Genomic DNA, 21,860 nt, shown 5'->3' with positions numbered 1-21,860 from the left:
TTTTCTAGAAAATAAATCCATTCTTGCCGTATTAAGATTAGCGGACCGGTTTGCATCTCTCACCATTCGTGAGTTATGCAAACAGCGAGATGTCGTTCTGATTTAATCCTTGTGAAATTACAGCCATCACGGACGAGTTCTCATAAGGGGTGGTCAATGTACAGATCATGTTTCTGATGTTCACGAGAGTTGTGTCGAGTACAAAAGGCAACTGCTGAATACAAAAACAATTTTATTTCCCCATATACATACAGTCTAAAGCACATTCAGGTTTAGTAGTTTTTCTGTGGACATCAATGGTAAAAAAAAAGTGGACTAGATACATTTGTTAAGATGTAGGATAAAGCAACATTCTCGAAATTTACATGAATCAGCCTTCACCGTTCCCAAAATAATCTACACACACACGCACACCTTTAAATAAAGTATTAGTTCCGCGTGAATTCTGCTCGTCTCTCGCTCGAACTACGATAAGTTAAGGCTATCTACAGCATTCAAGCTTTGGTTTTTTGCCTTCAGAATCGCGTGCATCTGCGCATTCCTACAAGTTATTTACACGACACGCGTCTGTCTGTCCGAAAACAGACTTTAAGGCCGAAATGTTAAAATAAAGCAGATGCGCCATCTTCTATACAGCTTTGCAATTTTCGTTTGTTCAGCAGCAGACACTCAAAATTACGCTTCGAGTATTTAAAATATGGAGCGCGTTCGTCGCCGTGCATTGCTAACAACAAAATGGCATTTAAGGCAGCGTTGGTTGGGATTTTAAATATAATTACGACCGCCATCTAAGAAAAGTGAAGCTCGACCCCACAGTCTAAGGAAACTTCCCTTTAGTTACTAATGCCTTTATATACACGCCCGCATGTATTCTCTTGTAAGACAGTAGTTCCGATTTATTATACAGGTTTTCCGTCAATACGGGGTTTAAGCATCTCTTCTTGGAGGTCTACTGCCGGACCGTGCCGTTGATCATGATGTTCGCAAGGGCGTTTCTTCTCCTGCGCCACGTGCCCAGATCCTTGGCGTGGTACTTCAGCTGCTTCAACCACTCTCGAGTCTCCGATTTGCACTCGGCCTGCGCAAGAAAAAACGCTTCAAGTTAGCATTAAAAAAATTCAAGCGTTAATTTAGACAGTTTATATTTCAAATATAATATAACGCAGTAGTGTGTTAACTCGTGCGCCATTTGAAGGAAAGGAAAACAAAGCTCTTTATTACAAGAAACAGCAATTTTAAACTTGGCTTAATTCACTAGATGGTTCCTTAATGGATTGGGAAGTGGCCTGTTGATCTATGAAAGGAAAATTCATTTGGATTTAGGATTGAAAAGCCTCAGCGTTGTTAGAAACTACATTCAGGTCATAGTTTTCGAGATCTGCGAGCAAAAAAAACAATAGCGCGATTTTTTAATTACCTTGAGCATGATCGATTCCTTTGTTGTGTATTCTTGAATTTCCACGACCTCATCGCTTTCTTCTGCGCTGACAATTACGCAACATCCCAAATGAAGAGGATCCTGTAAAAAAAAAAAAAAAAATTGTGACAAGAGCGTTAACTAATCTAAAGAGTAGCTAAATTAAAATCACAGAGGGCGCAGCTAGTAAACAATCGACCATTTACCCAGGATTGCATTCTTTAATGTAAACTGCATCTCCCTAAAATCGGCGGGGGGGGGGGGATTGTTATCTAACATGCAAAGGAAAGAAGAAACCAACCAGTCGCAATTACTGTTTCATCCAGTTCAATCTCTCGTATGATTGGCACACACCACTAAAAAATCCTCTCTCTCGAAACAATGTACCAGCGATATTTTAAGCTTTATAACCACACAATCTTTCTCGGTCCCATTACTTCTGACGGGACGCTTTTTTTTTTTTTTTTTAATTTAACCCTCCGGACTTTCCTTTAAAGCTTTTATTTTTATTGCAAAATCTTTCAGTTTATCATCAAAAGGGGCATTTTGTTCTGTTTTCAGGAGGAGTTAAACGCCCATCTCAACGTGTTTTTACTATTGGACTGCTGTGCGATGCCTTTCTACGGAAATATCTTCACGAGTGTTTGCCTCATCGTCGCCAACATTACTCGAGCCATTTGGATGCAAGATCTTTAGCCCGGCAAGGCAGAAATTTAAAACATCCGACGAACTAACACCTGCTGCCAGGCCTTTCATCGCGAAATGGAGGAAACGTCTTCATTTGCAAATCAGATTATTCTTCACGGAAAGGTCACCTCCATTACGCTACTAACCAGCGACAAGTCAAACAGTTGAAGTGGTTGCTGAACCTACGCGATTAACTCGCTTCCATTCTAAATTCAGCAAAAGTTGGCAAGCGAGAATGTCCATTCCTCTGACATCCAATTAAAGCTTTTTCGTAGCAGCTCTTGTTGCCCGTCCATTCATCAACGCAAGAAGTTCTTCCCTCCAATTTTCCCTGCTGATCATCCTCTTAATGTGTCCTGCCATCTTTTGCTTCCGATTAACTTCTTTAGTTTTTCTCTCGTTCCAAGAAACCTTCAGTGTCCTCCTATAGCACATCTCAAAGGCCTGCAATTTCTTGATGATGGGTTTTGTATAAGTCCACGTCTCACATCCATAATTCAATGTGTACCATTGATGGATTTTATTATTCTTATTTTCATCTGTTTATTCATTCCAGATGTCATTACTCCTTTATTATTCAATTCTGTTTATTATTATTTATTATTCAATTAATTTTTCGTAATTCTGTTTTTGATTTCGCTATGAACACCAAATCTAATATTTGTAATTCGATTGATCGGTGACGAGTTTTATTCCCATTTCAATTTCTTTCACTGCATATACAGAAAAGTATAGATGATATTATACACCATTGTCTTACTCCTCTTTTTATGTCCTTTGTTTCCTTATTAAGGTCGTTTATGATCTGTCTTCTGATTCCAGTATAATTCTATTATTATTATTCTGAGCTCTTTTGTATCAATTTGAACGCCTTTTAATATTTCTATTAACTTTTCATGGCTTACTGTGCCAAAGCTTTTTGATAGTCCATAAAGCCGAGAACGTGTTATTTATTTCGACTGATCTTTCAGTAACAGTTTTTATTAATAAGTTGTGTTAATTGTACTTTTTCCCGTCAGGAATTATTCTTTTTTCTATTTACTTAGATGGCATTTAATTCCAGAAAGCATTCCATTTTTAATAGCATTTTGGAAGTTTTATTGCGTCGAAACGAAGTTAGCCGTGACGAGTTTTACAGCGGAAACGACCCTATCAGGTTCAAAAGTAAAACAGATTTTTTTTGTATGGAAACTCGTCTAAGAGTTCAGCGTTTGTTGCAACACGTAATGGAAAGAAATCTTCAGCTAAACAAATTCTGGTTATGTAAATAAAGTTCTTTTATCACCGCTACTTCGTATTAAATTGCGGTCAGCGAAGCAACTTGTTAAGGCATCGCTCGGATCGCTTTAACAAAAAGTGCAATCGAAGAAATTCTAGGAACGTGAACCCGATTGCAGCCGTGCGTGATTTAAAACTCCACCATTTAAGGAGCGAACCTTACTTATAAGATCATTTCTCAGCACTAAAGGTAAGTAAAAAAAAAAAAAAAAAAAACCTAAGAATGTTTTACTCCACGTGGAAGGGCGCCCTACAGTCTAAGCACTTTCCGTGATTTCTAGCGAATTCACGGTATTATTTTAATTATTATATTTCAGACGTGTCATTAAAAAACTGTTTGTTGGCAAATAGCGAACCGTAAACACGAGAAAAACTAAACATGCAGGGCGTTCATCGCTGGGATGGCCGACGAGAAGGAAATCGAATTGTGCTGATGCAGAACGCTCGTTCTAAGTGAACCCTCGCTTCAATCCATCGCAACAAGGCTGTTTTTATCTTCATTACAGACTTCTTAACACAGCAAATAAGTGCTTTGGACACACCTTACGACACCAAATAAAATAAAGCTATTCCCCAGCAATGCTAAAAGTGGCTTCTCCCCCCCCCCCCCGATCTGACACTCAACGACGAGCAGCAGGTGGGGCAGTTCTGAGGGTGGCAACTGGCAGGAGCTTTCACAGCAGCTAAGAAGCATTACATCATTAGATGATCTCCTCTCCGGAGAGAGGACGACTTTTTTTTTTTTTTTTTTTTCCTCTCTTAGGTCAGCATGTTAGAAACCAAAATTAAAGATTCAGAGAATTTTCTGGGATGTGTCCATGGGTTCCTGAAGAATGCTCTTTTCTTAAAAAAAAAAAGTATAGGTAACCTAACCCAAGAGGACACCATTTTTTTTCTTTTTATCTACTCGTTACCAGTATCTCTGTTAACCTCCCTCCCGTCCACAGGCCATTTGCCGTCTATTTTAGAGCATACCTGCTCCCATATTTCTGGTACGTTCCTCTACGATTTTGCAGAGCAAGAATCTTCGCTTTCTCGAAACTTAATGGTTATAGTACCACGTCAAAGGTCAATTATGTTTTCGCTTTGCCATTGCTCGCCTTTTTGATGCCACAATACCATTTATTATACATCGTTACCATGGAGTTCATGCCAATGATTCTCAACAGGACGTTCTCTTACGACTTTTAAACTGACCACACGACAAAAGGCAAAGTTATAAATTATATATTTGGTTTAATCCTTTATCCAAGTGTAAGCAAACAAAGTTTGAGTCTGAAGTATCTTTTTGCAAAAGGGGGACCAGGTTCTCATCACTTTCCTTAGTATCCCATAATGCAAAGCATTATACATCTCCGCAAGGAGATGCTTTGCATTATGGGATACTAAGGAAAGGGATGAGAACTTGGTTCACCTTTGCCACGAGTTCTACTGCATGCGCAAACTTAAAGGATTAAACTAAATATACAATTTATAGTCTAACCAAGTGGCAAAGTTGTCTGTTATTGTGCAAAACCGACAAGCAGCTCTTCTGTCACGGTCGTGATAATCCGATTCAATCCCCACCACCACCCAATCTTCTGTGCATTCTGAGTGGAGCTCCTCGTGTTCCGAAGCCATTTGACGTAACACGCGCACTTGATAGACATAAGTCGACACCAGCCATTTGTGCAGGTCAAAAACGGATTTTCTACAAGTGATCCACCTGAGATAATCAGCATCTCCTGAAATAAACAAGTCAGCTTTGCTGTTGAAGATACCAAGTAATTTTGTAATCTTGGTTTTACCGAAGGGTAAAAAAGTTTTTCACGTCAGCTTTGCTATTGAAAAAAGCCAATTAGTGGTTTATCAAGTAAAGAAAATGTTTCAATCTGAATGATACATACATACATATACATATATTGGGGGGAGGGGTAAACTTTCACGTGATAATCAACTGCAAATTCAAACATCTTATTTGGCGCAGTTCCTTCTCCCCGAACTAGAAAGGCCGATTTTCCCAGTGAAAAGCGCGAGTCACTCAATACCAGTTTTTCCTTATTGCGTCACTCTGAATTTAGAATCCCTCGTGTGGTCGTTTAGCGCGACAGTAACTCCCTTCCTCGACTTTTTCCCATAAATAAAAGAGTGTAGTTATGTGAGAAGCGTGTCATTATTTCGTAAAACAGAATTTTCGCTTACCCTCGACAAAACGAATCTTCCGTTCTTCTCCTTGGCCAGCAGCAGCGTCGCGTCTCTGATGCCCGTGTTCTTGGGGAAGAGAACGGTGTTCTCGTTCACCAGATCCGGTCTGTAGTTAGTGTTGGGTTTGCCCAAGGTGGCCAACAAGGCGTGCACCAGCGTGTACTTGGCCGCTCTGCCTTTCTTTGCTTTCAGAAAGTCGGTCACTGGACTGAAGTGAAGTTTTCCTGCCATCACAAATCGTATTTCTTCTCTGCTCCACTTCAGGACTTCGATCGCCATCTTGCAAAAGGGAAAACATTAATTTCATTAAATAATAAATTTTAAATACTCGTGCAGATACGATACAATTCAATTTAGGACCAACATATGATTTTTTTATGAAGAAACAAAAGGCGTTCTTACTTTTCTTAGCTTGATGCTTCCTATGTCCGACACACTTACGATCCTTCTGTGAGCTGCAGAGATGTTGGAAATTCTCCTCCAGATTTTCGTCCCTCCTGTCCCTTTAGTTTGCTGCAAAACAGTGAAGTTTATTTTGATTAGATGTTATTCCGAGTAAAAATCAAGGAAATTTAGTTCTTAGAATTCTTCACCACCTCCCACAGAAAGTGTGTGTGGGGGAGGGGGATAAATTTAGAATTACGAAATTTTTTTAATTGTTTGACCAAGCCGTTCTCGCGTGGAAACGATAAACAAGGCTTCAACGAAAATAAGCCTTAAAATTAAAGCCGTCGTCTGCTTGGAATAGACTGCAGCGCTCCCTTGTTCAGTAACGATAAAAAATACTAAAATTCAGCCATTCGCAAATGTTCACGTACCAGCTGTTTTACTTTCATAGCGAAACAGAGGTGTGCTCGAAACAACTCCTAGTCAGAGTAAAATGCGAAGCACACAATACGATACGACCACACGGACTCGGTTTTCTATGAAAGTGCGTCAAATATGTTAGCATTCGAGCATGACGAGGACGTAGGTTGCATGGAAGTGGTAACACGAGTATGAAATGACGTCAAACATTCCACGGTGGCGAAATCGCTTAAAATCTCGGAGTAAGCGTTTCCTTATTATTCGCTTCGTAGGGAAAGAACGGGGAGCAAACAGCGAGGGGCAGTTCATAAGTTAATTAGCAAGGGTTGTGTCAGCAGGCCGGAAATGTGAAGGCTTTTAAACAATACTCAGAACTGTTTGTCGTGTGATTGATTGACGATCGCAAATTGATTTCATGCGATGATCATCCATTCTTTACAGGTTCTGACATGTTAGCGATGTGGGGGGGGGGGAATATCGCGAATTATTTCCATTATCAACACCGTGCATAAACAGATTTTTTTTTTTTTTTGGTATATCAGTTAATGTCCGTTGGCACTTTCCCAAGACAAAAATAAATTAAGCACGTGCATTCCAAGTTTACCTTCCGTTTAATTCTGCCCATGTACGAGTAGAATACAATTCTGTCGACGCCATTAACTCCGTCCATTTATTTCTCAATTCTGGAAAGCGTTCGTGTCCACCCGGATGATTTGGCGGAATTATTTTCAACCGAATTCCACTCTAGGAATAGGAATTTCCGAAGAAGCCATTTAGGATGCAAGTTCGTGCCCACCGTTTAATATTTTTTAACCTTTTTATTCCCAAGTGGAATAAAATAAAAATTCGCAACGAGAAGAACTCTGTTCTCGTGGTGAATGATGAAAAATGGCATCAGAAATGAATTTGTCACGGCTTATTGGCTGCAGCTTCATAGCAGACTGGGAATTGCTTGTTGTCATCAAGTATTTGGCTCTGCGCATGCCTTCTTATAGATGTAAGCCGTTTGCGACACGTTTCCGCATCCCTCTCCACCTCAACTCTCACAGTGAGTTAAGGAATACAAATAATCTAAACCAGTGTTTCCCAACGTTTTTTGGATCATGCCCCACCTCAACGCCCCAAAGATTTTGATGCCCCCCCCCTCTAGCATAATAGTCAGCCAAGTTCTGAAAAAGTATAATATAAAAAGAGGTACTTAAAATGAAAAAGGTAAAACTGTTTTTAATTTGACTTTCTTCAATGGATATAAATTTTATATTACACTCTGTATCTTATAAAACATAAATCGAACTGAACTCGGGAAAATAAAATCCAAGTTAATGCGATCCTTGAGCTTGATGTCTGCTGCGAAGAGTTTTTATTTGAGGCACTAATTTAGTCAATTTCAAATCCCAACGGTCGGTTTGTGATATTCAGATGATTTTTTTTTTTTTTTTTTTTTTTTTTTTTTTTTGTCAGTAGCAAGTCATTCACAGCGCTAAAGCCACATTCAACTAAATATGACGACGGGAAGGGCAACAGTATTTTTTTTTTTTTTTTTTTGAAAAACCAAAAGTTGAATTTCGGTGTTTCGTGTCTGCCTCGTCAGAAAGCCATGCCATTATTCCTTTTATGTTGAATAATAATATCAGTTTAGTGACAGGAGACGACGGCAGTTGGAGAAAGTTTAGTCACTCCTAAGCGAGCAAATCGTTTTGCCGAGACTCATTAAACAGCCTGGTCAAAGGAATGGCCAGTTCAGCTGAACACTCTTTTAGCACACGTGTTTTTATCCCATCAGTTCCTATTGCTGAATTCTTGTTCCGTTTGTGGAACAGCTCTGATACCTCCTGCACCTGAGGTTCATCATCCAGCGAAAAGGAGACACCGAGCGCAATGTTGCATGCACCAGGTTGATAGCTTTTAACAAAACGAGGACTCATTAGTCGAACTATTTCTTTGCATTCATCTCTCAATCACCTGCATTCACTAGTTATTCTTTCATTTGCAGCATAACCGTAGAATTTATTTCGGTCGTGTTCAGCTTGCAGAGCCAGTTTTTCATATTTAAGCTTTCAGTACAATAGTTGTAATTCTTCTGGCCTAACCCTTATAATTTTCATAGCGGACATCATCCTTATGCACCCGTATTCCTTCCACATCTTTTTCTTAAGAATCTGTTGCGTATCGATTTCACTCCTACCTTACGTATTCTTCGACCTGTATTGCATCGCTTAAGTTTCTTTTTTAAATACTTCTTACGTATTGTCGACACAACGAGACAGAATCTAAACACGCTCCTCAGTTGGTGATAATTTCCTGCTTTGTAGTTCACAGCATGCAACCTTTTCTGGATGGAACATTTATAAGCTTAGTCACTTCCCAAGTGAGACTGCGTGATCACTGCTACGAATCGGAGGTAAGATAGTTGCATCCTTAACTGAAACACCCTCTGATACTATAATCAAATCTAACACTCTTTGACCTTGAGTTCCTTCTGTCACATGCTGCTTGAGGAAGTTGTCCTGCTACATCTCAATAAATACATTTTCATTCTTCTCTCGAGATTCTACTGCTACCCAATCAATATTTGGATAATTAAAGTCTCTCATTATGATTGCTATTTTCTCACCCATCGTCTCTATTTGGTGATGCATTTCTTCATCACCAGCAACCGATCCGCCAGGTCTGTAACACCCCCCCCAACTGTGTATTTGATCTTTTTTAGACTCCACCTCACACCAGATGGCTTCATACTCGCTGCTACATAAAAAACCGATACTCGAGCATTATCATGAGCATCACCCTCCCCCTCCTATCCCGTCCATCCTTAAAAATACTGCACCCTTTACCCCAATACCAGTTAGTATGTCTGATTCTGATAGCCAGGTCTCAAGTAATTTCTACAATCTGAGGCGACACACACTATCCCTGTCAGATACTTCTGACATTCGTAAGTCACGTGCATGCTTTTTTTTGCATGTGTTTACTTCTGTATGTTCTTCTGGAGAAAACAAATCTGCGTGAGCCGGTTGAACAACTTTCAGATCTCTTTTCTTATGTAGTGCCTTACTCGTGCTGACATCCTTGCATATGCTTAACAAGTCAGAAACGGACGAACAATCGTTCTTTCCTGTCATTTCTTATATTTGAGTATTCTTTTTTCATTTGTAATATTACTGAATACTACACGGTAACTAAAGTGTCTCATTGATCAAGTCCAAGCCTATTTCCATTCATGTTTTTCAGGATTAAGAGTATCCTTAAACACAATTTTAATAACATCCCATGAGGGATCCGATAACGACGTTATCGAAAAAGAAAAGGTAAATTCATTTAGAAATCATCTTAATTTTCAAATGCCCATAAGCAAGCGTTTGCTAAGGCAGTTGCAGCCACGTGGGTAAATCTTCTCGCTCAAGACAGTGGGATTGATTAGTTTGCAGATGTCTAGTAAAGAAATAAAGTTATTCAAAATGCGAACGCAAGAGACTGTTGGGTCCCAATTTACGACTGTTATGCTTTCAACTATCCTTACATGCGAAACTCTACTTTATCCAAATCTTATCTAGATATCACCCAAATACAAATATTGAAGCTTCTTCTCCCCTTATTTTATAGTGCGCCTTTCAGGACGTTTTAGTTTAAGATATAAAATTCAAAAACAAGGAGCAATTACACAAAATATGTCAGGATGTGAAACTAATATGCAATCGTGACCTTTATCTCGCAACTTAACAAACCCCCCCCCCGGGTGATTAGGTTCGTACGTTGTTACAAGTGGTGCAATTCAGCAGCAATCTCAGACAACTGTATTTTCATTGAACAAAAGTTTATTGAGCTCTTAAACATGTTACAATTCATTCTTTATCAAATAAAACTCAATTCAGTGCTAAGTATATATAATACAAATTAACACTAGCTAAACACAAGTATTAGGCTAAAATCCTTTATGGGAATTGTGATCATACCGCCATAACAGATTCTGCATAAACAAACTTATATAGTCCTAGAACTAGTTGACCTTTTTTTTTTTTGTCTAACCCCTTACTGATCACGCTATAGTTCTGTATTTTCTGGGACATATATATTCAGTTACTCTAATTTTCTTACTAAGACAACATGGATTAAATTTATCCTTTCGCTGAGCCAATACACCCTTTTGACCTTTAAAACTCTCTTAAATAAAATTACAATGTTCATGCATAAACTTAGTCTGACATGTACTAAAGTCCTACTATAATTTTAATTAATCCCTTCAACTGTTCTGGTATTGAACAATGATTACAGTTACATATGATTTGAATTGACACGAAATTCTTACAGTACCTTTTTACTTGGGTCTTCTACACTAGTTTCTACCTTTTTCCGATTGTACCTTCCTAGGAGGAACTCTTTCTTCCTAGGACGAACGAATTCTATAACTTATCACTCCTAAGCTCCTTTGGCGTTAAGATGGGCTTTCCCAATCTTTACCTTACATTCTTCAATCAAGGACATGCATAGGATCATCTATTCTATGGCTGTGAAATTCACCACGTGGGCACTGACTTCTGCATAGAATTTGTTTTCTCTCGTTACGATCACTGGATGATGAAACACACTGACATTATTTTCTTTCTTTTCGTTAACTAAACGGCGTCCCTCGTTTCTTACAATAGGACCACGGAACCGAAATCCCTCACACTTTGTTTCCTTATTGTGTCGGACGGAGAAAACTCCAAACCTGTCACTCAGGTAAACCGCTTGAGTCCTATACGAAGACTCGTGAAGAAAATTCTGAGGAAAAAAGCCTCGTGTGTGTGTGTGGGGGGGGGGGGGGGTGTTCCTAACTCTTTTATACAATGATCCTAGCGGTACCTTCTTCAATTTCTTTTCTTCCCCCCTTTCACTGACCAATTAAAGTGGCGTTTTTCTGCCAAAACATCATGCAGTCCGTGTGCACGCGACTGACACGTGCCGAAGTCTCAATTCGGGAATTATGATCTTGAGCTTTAGTTTAAGCTAACCTCTATGTCATCTATACTAAATTAATCCCCTTTCCAAAATTTTCTAAGAATTAACTCGAATCTTTAATCTCTTAGTTCAAGTGTAAAAACTAGCCTCTCACATACAAAATCCTATGAGTAATCTTATTTGCTTTACTTAACCTTATTTTATCATATCACAAATGTATTAAAATTCCTTGGTTTTTTTTTTTTTTTTTTTTGGTTTTTTTTTTATTTAGTTCAACCAAACAATTTCAGCTATAATTTTCACCTGGATGCAAGCATTTTTTTCTTTCTTTGTATTCGTTACTTTCAAAGGCTCTTAACGATATCTGCTTAGGAACAAGCTTGCTTGCTTAGTTATTTATACAGGAGTTTTTATTTCTTCTCTTGTTACACCATGATAACTGAAATTTTTACATTCTCAAGTTATCCGGGCGTAACAAGACCCATCTTCTGATAGAAAGTGTTACCGATGCCGTTCGAAATTTGAAGTAATCAACGGACCGCCACATTTTCTATGAATGTCCGTGGTTCAGGTGTCGTAAGTGAAAACACGCGTTGGCTTTAAGTGCAAGCATTTTGATGAAAATAATTTTTTTTTTTTTTTTTTTGTATCGGAATGCAACCGCGATAAATTAATTCAGCAAGGTGAAGATTTCTAAATAACGTCTTCATTGTATTTCAGTAGACTTGATGTTTGTGTAAAATAACTCAATTATCCGGAAAGTCAACTTGCAGCAAGTGATAAGAAATTTCGGGGGCTATCCTGGGATATTTCAGGGTTTAATCAATGAAACCAAAGTAAACAAATCAAAATTAATCAAAGTAAACTCGTCATTTTTGCCGAGAAAAACTAGTCAGGTTACTTTACATGCATCGGTGATCCACAGCTTATCTGACATTAAGCAAACGAAACTTGTTTTTAGACGCATCCGATTTTCCCCAACGATTAGAATGCAATCCTGACTGATGTCAGTTGGATATAAAAATAAACGCGATTCGCCTCCTTTAATAACACGCTGTATTGGCCTCACTACCTCTACATATCAAACGGAAACCTCGCCAAATCCCCCATTTCGTTTGCTGTAATTTCAACTTTCTTTTCTACCTGATCGTTAAACACATCATCGAGGGTTGCAAAGTTTATTTTTTACTGTTTACGGAAAATGTGTTCTAAAAATCGGGCAACTTACTTGGTTTATGTGTTCGAGGTGGAGTTCTATTTTCAGCTGAGCTTCCCTCAAAGCTTCTCTGTCCTGGTGGTGGTAAGGAGTTACTTTGTACAGACGATTCAGCAGAAGGGGATATCTAGCAGAAACAAACAAACAGACTGCATTAATTCTCGGTCAATACCCGTCCGAATAAAGCGGTGCAAACTAATGATAAAGTTTAACGTGATGAATTACAATGCTTTAATCGAAGCTATTTTTTGCTGTTAGATTAGATAACGAATGCCATCACAAGCGTTCTCTTGCTGTGCATCATCTAGTTCAGGTATTCATGATGTAAACACATTGTAAAAGAGGCCTTCAACCTAAATCATTTCGGGAAAGTCCCAATAAGTCCTTTCATTATTACCCAAGTACATTAAATAGTAATCAAAATTTAGCATTATTTGGCTGCCTGCTTTGGTTTTTCCCCCCGCATAAGAATCTTTCTTAGTGGCATCATACAGGAGACGCAATTCATTAGTTCTCAGATGAGTGCTACAATCCAGAAATCTCCGGATGCCTACAACAAGCGCCGTCTATGAAGACTGGACCGTTCTCATTATTGTTATCAGCCGTCATGGATTCATCTTTTCACTCTTTTTTTTTTTTTAGCTTTAGTGCGACCTGCGCATTTCAGCAATACGGCTTTAAAGAAACTTCATGCAAAGGCGTGATGACTATAATTTTCGATTTTCCGATTACAACAAAGTCAAGTCCCTTGTAGCGATCTCGCTAACGTTTGTAATGGGAAACCCACCCATCCATCCCCATATCCAGTTCCCTTGGCCTAAAATTCCCGGCAGAAAGAGATCGCAATCCGTCCGTATTATTGAAGCGCAGAGCAAGAACCGAAAGAGTGCTTGGCAGCAGGGATCGCGTTCTTTTATGGAGCCAGTCCGAGTAGGTTTGGATCAGTTCGTAGAAATATCAGCACGCGCACTATCCTAGTGATGGCGTGTTTTTAGCGCTCGTGCGCTCATTAAGTAACTCGAATTTCGCTTTAGAATATTTTAAGGCGTCGAGTAATTAGTGCATTCGAAGGAGTTAAGCGAAAGCAAAAAGGTGAGAATCTTACTTCGTTACTCGCTGCACGGGCACCATAAGAAAGGCCGACAGATTCATTCTTCGCAGGAGGGTGTTTTCCATCTGGGAAACCTTCAGGAAGATCCTCAGCAACTCCTTTTCTTTCTCCAGGTTATTCAGAAGCAGAGACGCCGTCCCCTAGAGGATGAACCTCGTTTCAGTTCACGAAGAATACAAACCCGATTTCATTTTGCAAATTCAGTGAAGAACGAGCTCGCATCCGCTAAAAGCAATTCAAGCAAGCAGTTCTCTGCACGAGTCCAATCTCACCTGAGTGTGCAGATTGGAGTCGTGCAAGGCCCTTCAATTGCATTTCCTTTTTTAATTTCGGGAAATGCAATTACGTGCATACAAAAGGAAATAATTTATTAGAGTTTATTGCTTAACGGTATTCATTTTTTTTTTTTTTTTTATTTAAGCGGAGAAATTTCTTTTGGAAATGGAGAATTTAGAAGTTATCTCATAGGATAAAATTAATTTTTTTATTCGACAAAAATTTTCAGTTACTTTCATTTACTGCTAATAAGTTTAATTTCAATGATTTTATGACAGAACTCCGATTAGAACAAATCACCCCTCAACTAAATAGCAAAGGACTTCCCCTTGTCACTCACCTGCTTCACACAGTAAGTCTCGAAAGCATTCAACAAACAAGTGGATTCCAGGAAAAGCCTTCCGATACTGACGGTGGTGTAGTCCTGAAACGATAGCAACGAATGAGCGGTTTTCTTCGTAAAAATACAGAGAACGTTCCTAGAATCATTTCAACATGAAAGCGCTGCTTAATCTATTTAATTGGTCAAAAAAGTCATTAATCGCTGAGAGCGAAGCACTCGCAGAGATTCGGGATATTTCTTGGAAACATTTGTTCAAACCTTCCTGACGTGCCGTTAACAGTCAAGTGGGTGCATTACAAACAGAATCAGTAGTCCGAGAGGAAAAAATGCCATCGGAGAAGACCCGTTCCTGTCTCTGAGTTGAAGGTAAAAGAAGTGTGCAGTGCATGGAATGCCTTTCTGGCATCAGCTCTTAAGAGAGCAAAATCGCTCGTATGATGAAAGGGAACGTATGTAGAGCTAAATAGGGGGTTATTAGTAGGTAACGAAATCGAGTAATAAAAGTAGTAAAATTTATAATGGTACAAAATGTTGAACAATCCTATGTGTTACCTAAGAGCAACAGCTCGTCCAGGTTACGATATGCATAAAGTCACAAACATTTATGTAATACATTTTCATTATATACACATATGTACATTCATATAATATACATAATAAAAGCGCAGATAAAATAAAATTTCGTCATACAGAGAAAGTTGCATAACAATTAATTAGGAACAAAATAAAACAAAGCCATTTAAATAGTATTTAAATTTTACGTTTTACACACAAGACTGGATCTTTGAATACAAATATGCTAAAAACCAATAATTTATACAATTATTTTGAACAGAGCTTCCTCATTTCTGTGAGAAAATAAATACGCTTTGATTAGAGTTTTGTATTTGTTTGGGTTAGTTTCATTTCTTATTGTTAAAGGTCGTGTGTTGAATGCTTTTGGCGCTAAATAAGTATAATGTTTGTGTGTTGCTTCTTTATTTGCTTTTGGAACTAAATTTTTAGGCCCTTATGTCTACTAAGGAAAGTATCTTGTTTGATATTTACGTATTCGTTGTCGTTTTTTATGAATAGCAGTACCCTATAGACGTATAAATATCTAAGGGATAGTATGTTTAGTACGGTATATTTATTACACATTGCAGTATCCTTATATTTGTTTCTAGTTAAGATTTCAATTACTTTATGCTGAGTCGAGACTAAAGGTTTCAGAGTAATGCGATAGATTCCTCCCCGACTTAATATACCATATTGTAGTGTGCTCTGAATCCAGGCAGAATATAATACTTTTAGCATATTTAAATTTAAGAATCTTTTTAGGCAGTAAAGTCTGTTTAACATAATCCTTTCTTTATTTACGACATCGGTGATATGCAGTTTCCAGCTTAAATTACTATCAATTTTTAATCCCAAGTAAGTTATTTCACTTACTTTTTCTATTTTCTCGCAGTTGCCATTTTAATTTGTCCTGCAATTCCAATCATGCAAAATTAATTGTGCAGTGAAGTTCATTTTGCCAGTTCTGTTTCGCAAGTTAAAATTTACATGTTTAGTTTTTGAGACATTCAGACTGAGTTTGTTTGAATGGAACCAATTTGTTACTTTCAAAAGATCAGCATTCACGATGGTTTTCATTTGTTCGGCTGTGTCCGTCTGTAGAGAAAATGAGTATTGTATCATCTGCAAAAGTATTTATTTTACTGTTTAGTTTAAGATTGCAGAAGTCATTGATATAAATATTAAATAAAATTGGTCCCAAGACAGATCCTTGGGTACACCGCAGTCTACTGTTTTGGAGCTGCTATAGCTGTTGTTTATTTTTACCATTTGTGATCTGGCATTTGAGTAATTTTTGAACCAGTTTAGGGCAGTACCTCGTATTCCTATGACTTATAATTTTTTTTATTAAAATTTCATGTGATACAGAGTCAAAAGCTTTGTGTATATCTAGAAATACTGCTAATGTTAGTTTATGTTCGTCACGGGATTGCACATTGAATGAGAAAAGCGAACGGATGGCTCACCTCGTCGCCTTGTTCCATCGCAATGTCCACGGCATCTTTTAACTTTTCGGCAAATTTCGAGTTGACCGCCATCAGCTCCTCGAGATTGAGAAACACCCCTTTGAGTTGCTCCTTGGTGAGGAGGCCTGCCACTTCCATGGGGACGAAGAATTCCTGCAAGAAGCAAAAGCACACGAGATGAGAAAGATTGGACCAATCGCTGCGCGTATACGCAGTAAGAAGGAATTTAAACAACGACGCGTTTAGACGCCGTTACTGAAGTGTAATTTAGATTAATTGTGCACATCAACTTTTTTTTTCTGTTATGCATATTATCTGATTAATATGCATAACAGAAAATTAATAAGCTGTCCGAATGTGGACTATGGAACCCTGAATGGACGGAAGGGGATATTTTCACGACGTGTTCACAGCAATTTCTCTTCCTCTTTAAAAGCGTTGACAAAAAAAGTGACCACACCCGCACTTCCCTCTTCAATCTGTAAAATGTTCTGCTTTTCTTACATCATCAAGAAAGTGGCGCAAGTTTTTTTTTTTTTTAAGCACATTAAAAAGCACCAAATTCACATTTATGTGCGTTACTAATTTTCGAGAGACGATTTTAAATTCGAAACAGATTTCGATGAGCCAAGGTGCATGTTTTGCGTCAACACTTATTTTACAGTCAATACCGTGGGTAGTCAGTGACCCTTGAGGAGATTGTTCGGCTTATTTTCCGAAAATGGCGTTGTTTTGTATTTCGTGCACGTCCAGTTGTGCTACTCGGAATCGCACTCGCTTTCTGCAATCACGAAATGGCAGCGGCATACGTCCGCAAAATAGCGCTGCGACGGGAGAGTGGATAAAGCTGTTTGGTTCCGATGAAATCGCTAAGTGAGTCTAATAGTAGCTTCTTGGGGGAGGTCAGGAGCTCGCGATTATGCTATGATAAAGGCATCGACTTCGCACTTTTGGCAAACTGCATCTTTCGGAAGTAGACAAATTATTTCGTAAAAAAATTACGTAATTAGAAATATTTTCACTGCGACCATCCTGATTCCTTAAAAGCGAAATCAGCGCTCCGGATTACGTAACGCCATTTCCTGTTACGGTCCTGTCAATACATCGATAAAATCGGCGCAAAACTTACTTTCTTCGAGAACTCAGCTGGGTGGACCTCGTTCATCTCCACTCCCAGAACTTCAGTTCTGAAACCGAACAACAACCACGTGCTTTCACAAAAGGAACTGGAAATTAAACGTACGATGCATTCGAGGACTGAATTCATCCTCTCGAACTCCCCCGGGGTCAATTTCCTCGGGGGAGTTCGGGTGTTATTACCTTTCTCGCGGGTGGCACTCGACAGAGCGAAGTGCGCACCGTAAACCAAACTTCGTCAGCAGCCGTCGGTTTCAACTGCTTAAAACTGCATAGTTAACGTACCGAATCTGGTTTAATTGCATTCAAATATTCGAGTTCAGATGCTGTTCATTTGGCAGCACAGTAAGTCAACATTAAGGACCTTCCAAACAAGATTAAATGCGCAGCACATTCTTGATCTTGAAGGATTAACCGAATAAAAGCTGAAACGCGAAGTAACAAACAGACACCTTTGAAACCTTGATTCATTCAAGTTTATTTTATTTTGCCTTTCTGTTCATTGGTAAAAATCTGCTCGCGTTTAAAATTCAGTTCTTTAACTAATTTGAACGGATTTCTTATTGCATTTGTACAAATATTTCTTACGCATGCGCTCTTTTGCACTTAATTTCCCCCCTTTTAAAGTAAACGCTGGGTTTTCTTTTACTTTTTCTGCTAAGCGATTGGACTCGATCCACAAATATGAACCCAATTATGGCGGAAGTTCTCACCTCCAGGATTATCCTCAGATCTCGTCCGTACTTGAATTCCGTTTCCACAATTTCCGTGACGATTTCTTTTCTTTCCGAGCGTTTCTTGTCGCATTTCTTGCACACCAACGGGCACATGAGAAGACCCGAAAGTTCGTCTTCTAGTGGCTCCACCTGCTGGTCACAGTCGGTGCACAGCTGCTCTTCGTCGCTGGTTTTGTCGATTCGTCGTAATCTGAGCGGTTTGCTGGTCTCCGAGCCAACTCCGCTATCATTCCTTTCCACTTCCGCTGAAGAAGGTCGGGTCGACTGGAAAAGAACGAAAAATTAATAAATAAAATACATGACATATTGTTAAAAACAGTAATTGTAATCAACAAAATCTGCATGGGGAAATGGAAGGCAACGGTAATCAATTCTTCGCCATTAGGGCCTCCCAACAGTAAGTAGTGCATGCTGCCAGACGATCATGAACGAAGTATGAATAATTAAGCTACAGAGTGAACATCATGCCCAAAATGTATGAAGAAATCCTAAGTAACTCAGTTGACGTGTACCAAATCATTCACACTTTCTTTCTCTTAGTGCCCTGCTTACTCCATTGCTTAGTTTATACAGCAGATAAAACATCGTCAAAGTCTAATCTACGCCGTGATAGTCATTTTATTCCCTGCATGCGAGTCGTTTTAAGCGTCCTGCGCACCACCTGCGTAGTTAGTGAGGCGATGCAAACGTTCACCTTCATGTCAGTTAAGCCACGATGATTACTAGTACAGACATTGCATGTCCTCTTCTGGTATTCGTGCCCACAAAATGAGACTTCAAAACGAAGTAGGATGGGTCTCCCTCAAGTCGGATATCGTGTCCATTTCTTTTTTATAGGTCGTCAAGTGCTTCCTGACCCTCCAAGATTTCGCTCTGTTCCCCAAGGTGAAAGAAATATTTTATTTGTCATGAAATATTTCTTTACAAAATATTCGGCAGCAAGTATGTCATTTGCTGCCGAAATGACAAGAACACAACATTCGCTCAAACGCTGCGATGGAGCAAAATGGAGATTTTCCCGAAGGTCCGTTAATTAGTCTGTTCAATAAATGCATGGTTTAAACGAGCGCAGAACTGCTGAAATGAACCTCGCAGTTTGTAACTTAATTTTATTTCTTTCTGCACTTCCAGTTATAAAAGTGGTGATGTCCAAGTAATGCTGATGCGCATTGTGATCATTTCCATCGATGCTGGTCCATGACAAGTAACGAGGCACTCCATTGCAGCTTTAGACGAGCATTCTGCACACCACGCCGAATGCCAATATCATACTTCAATATCACACCGCTTTTTCGATTTAATGTTGAGGAAACATTTCTTGAGAATTGTTTAGTTTGGCTTTTATCCAATTGTCTACTGATTACGATGTTCCTCTTCATTTGTTTCGAAATTTCTTCTTTTTCTGAGGATTCTGAAATGCGTGTCATTTGGAATAATTTTTAACCCCTCCCCACTTCATCTGTTTTCAAAGAATTTTCTGCTGCGAAATGTTCAGATGACGAATATAATTTAATCCATTTTGTGTCGCATCGGGTGATAATGAAAGCAACAATTCTTGGCTTAACTGGCGAATTAAAAACTTCCTGGAATCGCGAAGAAATATTCGAAAAATTAACTGACAGATTTTTGAATTGCCAATTTATACTAAATTCGTAATTTTATTAACTTACATTTCAGGAAAGCGGATAATTTTTTGGCTTACAAAAAAGACAACGGAAGCTCAAAATAACACTACAGAAATTAAAGGAACCGTTCTGGGAAAAGCACAGGGGGGGGGTAAAAAGACTGGGTAGGAATGTTAAGGCTGAACAAAGAGGAAAAACAGAACTGCACATCGAAGACCACGAATAGAATGGGATGACGAGTTAAGAAGATAATCCGCCCATTTATGGAGCACGAGTGCAAAAGATCGGTTAAAATGAAGAAAGGTGGAGAGCGATGGGGAAACGGAAAGCTACCCAACGATTAAACTAAAATTTATTAACAGAAGAGAGTACGTAAATATCAATACATTGGGAAATGGAAACGGAAAAATTAGTGATGGATGAAATCAGTTGCATCTTGGTGATGGAAATGCACTCAACGATTCTGGTCCGAGTTATTTCTTCGCAGATTTTCATAAGGCGGCCATCAAATATCGGTCGACCTTTCTTCAATGCATTCGCTTGGCTGCAGCGGACCAAGTGTTTTTTTTTTTTTTTTTTTTTTTTTTTTTTTTTTTTTTATCAATGCACATCATGCAGTCCTTGAATCGCAACCTTTGCGTAGTCATTGCAAGAAAACTGACGGAAGCGGGCAATTGGTTCAAGTCCTGAATGCGGATGAAGCAACTTCACTTCGGCTGTGAAGAGAAACGCGTCCGTTTAAGAGCATCAGCAAGCGGAACATTCGTGCGACTTCAGCAATGAGATCCCTCGTAAATAGATTGTTATGTTGTTGCCTTCCCTCCTGATTCCGAAGCAGTTTGGGGAGGGATGATGAATACCGCACCGCTTTAAATTGCTCTTGCACACTGGTGTCTGTGGAAACACGTTGAGCGTACCGGAGGAATCGAAGCATTTGCTGCTTGTGCAAGATGGCGAGGAGAAGTTCCGTGCATAGATTCGCCCGATATGCTGAGAATAACATCCCGATTATAAGTTATGGATGCGATTTAAAGAGAAGTACTGTTATTTTCTTTCTTGTGTAGTGAATGTGACTTTCACACGGAGTCGAGCTTTATAGAAACTGAGTTAGTTCTACACAGGACTTCCGTCTACGGAATGCACGCGCCTATCCGTGATGGAAGATAAGTGAAGGAAATCTCGCGCTTGAAAAAATGTTCTATTCCAGCGTGGCTGCGCAAGTGGACAGTAGCGTCTTCACTGTCCAAACAAGCTGCGCATTCACATCCCGCCTTGGCACAGACGTTTGAGATTGCCTTTAAGAGGGAAATGAATGCCACCGTCCTTCTTTGTCGTTGGGTTTATCTAACCATCAGCGCATCCGCAGTAAATAGTGCCTGGAGGTGGGCTCTAAGTCGGGCTTACAATTTTTGGTGGGCAGGATTGTCGTAAAAAAATATTTGGCTAAAGCAGGAAAGATGGGGCTGTCCATGGCCCTTCGTGTTTAAGCAAATTACGTGAAAACATCCATGGGCACTCCCTTCGAATGTGCACAAGGAATGGTGGTGATGAGTGCAAATAGGTCAAACGCATTGTGGGTCGAGTCCCCATGGAGAAACTGAAGGGCGTCTTGTAATAGCGCGTCAGTGCGTAAGGAAATCAAATGGAAACCATTTCCGTTTTTTGGAGTTCGGGACGTTTATTTTTATCTTTGAAATCAAACGTCTTTTTAATGTTGTTCTTGGAAATGCGTAATTAGCGCGGTGAGATATTTAACTGTTCAAAAATGCACAGATTCATTTACTGTGTCCTTAAAATTAACTCAAGTATTTTTCACCCTCATCCACGGAGTTCAGTCCTCAAAGCACAACATGACCTTATCTGCGTAGTGTTGTACTGTATTTTATTTCCGACATTCTTCATGCACTGAAACTTAGATGAATCGTGTGACGTACTTACTTTAGTAGTCGAAAGGTTTTGTTGCACGCCATCTTCTTGGTTACTGCTGCTGTCACTGGTGGCGCTGGAATCACTGGAATTGCTTATGTTGCTCACACGATTACGATTGTTCCTAATGGTGGTGTTCTGCAAAAAAAAAAAT

The 21,860-nt window shown here is 39.2% G+C and overlaps 1 protein-coding gene across 1 annotated transcript in view; it reads right to left on the bottom strand.

Annotated features, from left to right (window-relative positions):
• Positions 1-221: 221 nt before the first annotated feature.
• Positions 222-21,860, bottom strand: part of LOC150099073 (uncharacterized) — a 105,719-nt gene continuing 84,080 nt past the window's right edge. Inside the window, exons 6-15 of the mRNA XM_090404793.1 lie at positions 21,719-21,844; positions 18,132-18,419; positions 16,282-16,434; positions 14,255-14,338; positions 13,633-13,778; positions 12,540-12,654; positions 5,969-6,079; positions 5,564-5,845; positions 1,418-1,519; positions 222-1,078 (exon numbers count right to left, since the gene is read on the bottom strand). Coding sequence (XP_090260919.1) covers positions 950-1,078; positions 1,418-1,519; positions 5,564-5,845; positions 5,969-6,079; positions 12,540-12,654; positions 13,633-13,778; positions 14,255-14,338; positions 16,282-16,434; positions 18,132-18,419; positions 21,719-21,844 — 1,536 coding nt within the window. The 3' untranslated portion in view covers positions 222-949. The remainder of the gene's footprint in view (positions 1,079-1,417; positions 1,520-5,563; positions 5,846-5,968; positions 6,080-12,539; positions 12,655-13,632; positions 13,779-14,254; positions 14,339-16,281; positions 16,435-18,131; positions 18,420-21,718; positions 21,845-21,860) is intronic.

This window comes from Typopeltis vanoorti, chromosome 15, assembly GCF_054136105.1.
Source record: "Typopeltis vanoorti isolate ZY-2024b chromosome 15, IOZ_Tvanoo_1.0, whole genome shotgun sequence".
In the NCBI taxonomy this organism is placed as follows: domain Eukaryota; kingdom Metazoa; phylum Arthropoda; class Arachnida; order Uropygi; family Thelyphonidae; genus Typopeltis; species Typopeltis vanoorti.
The sequence above is the reverse complement of the archived record's forward strand: the minus strand, read 5'-3'. Positions and strand labels throughout refer to the sequence as shown.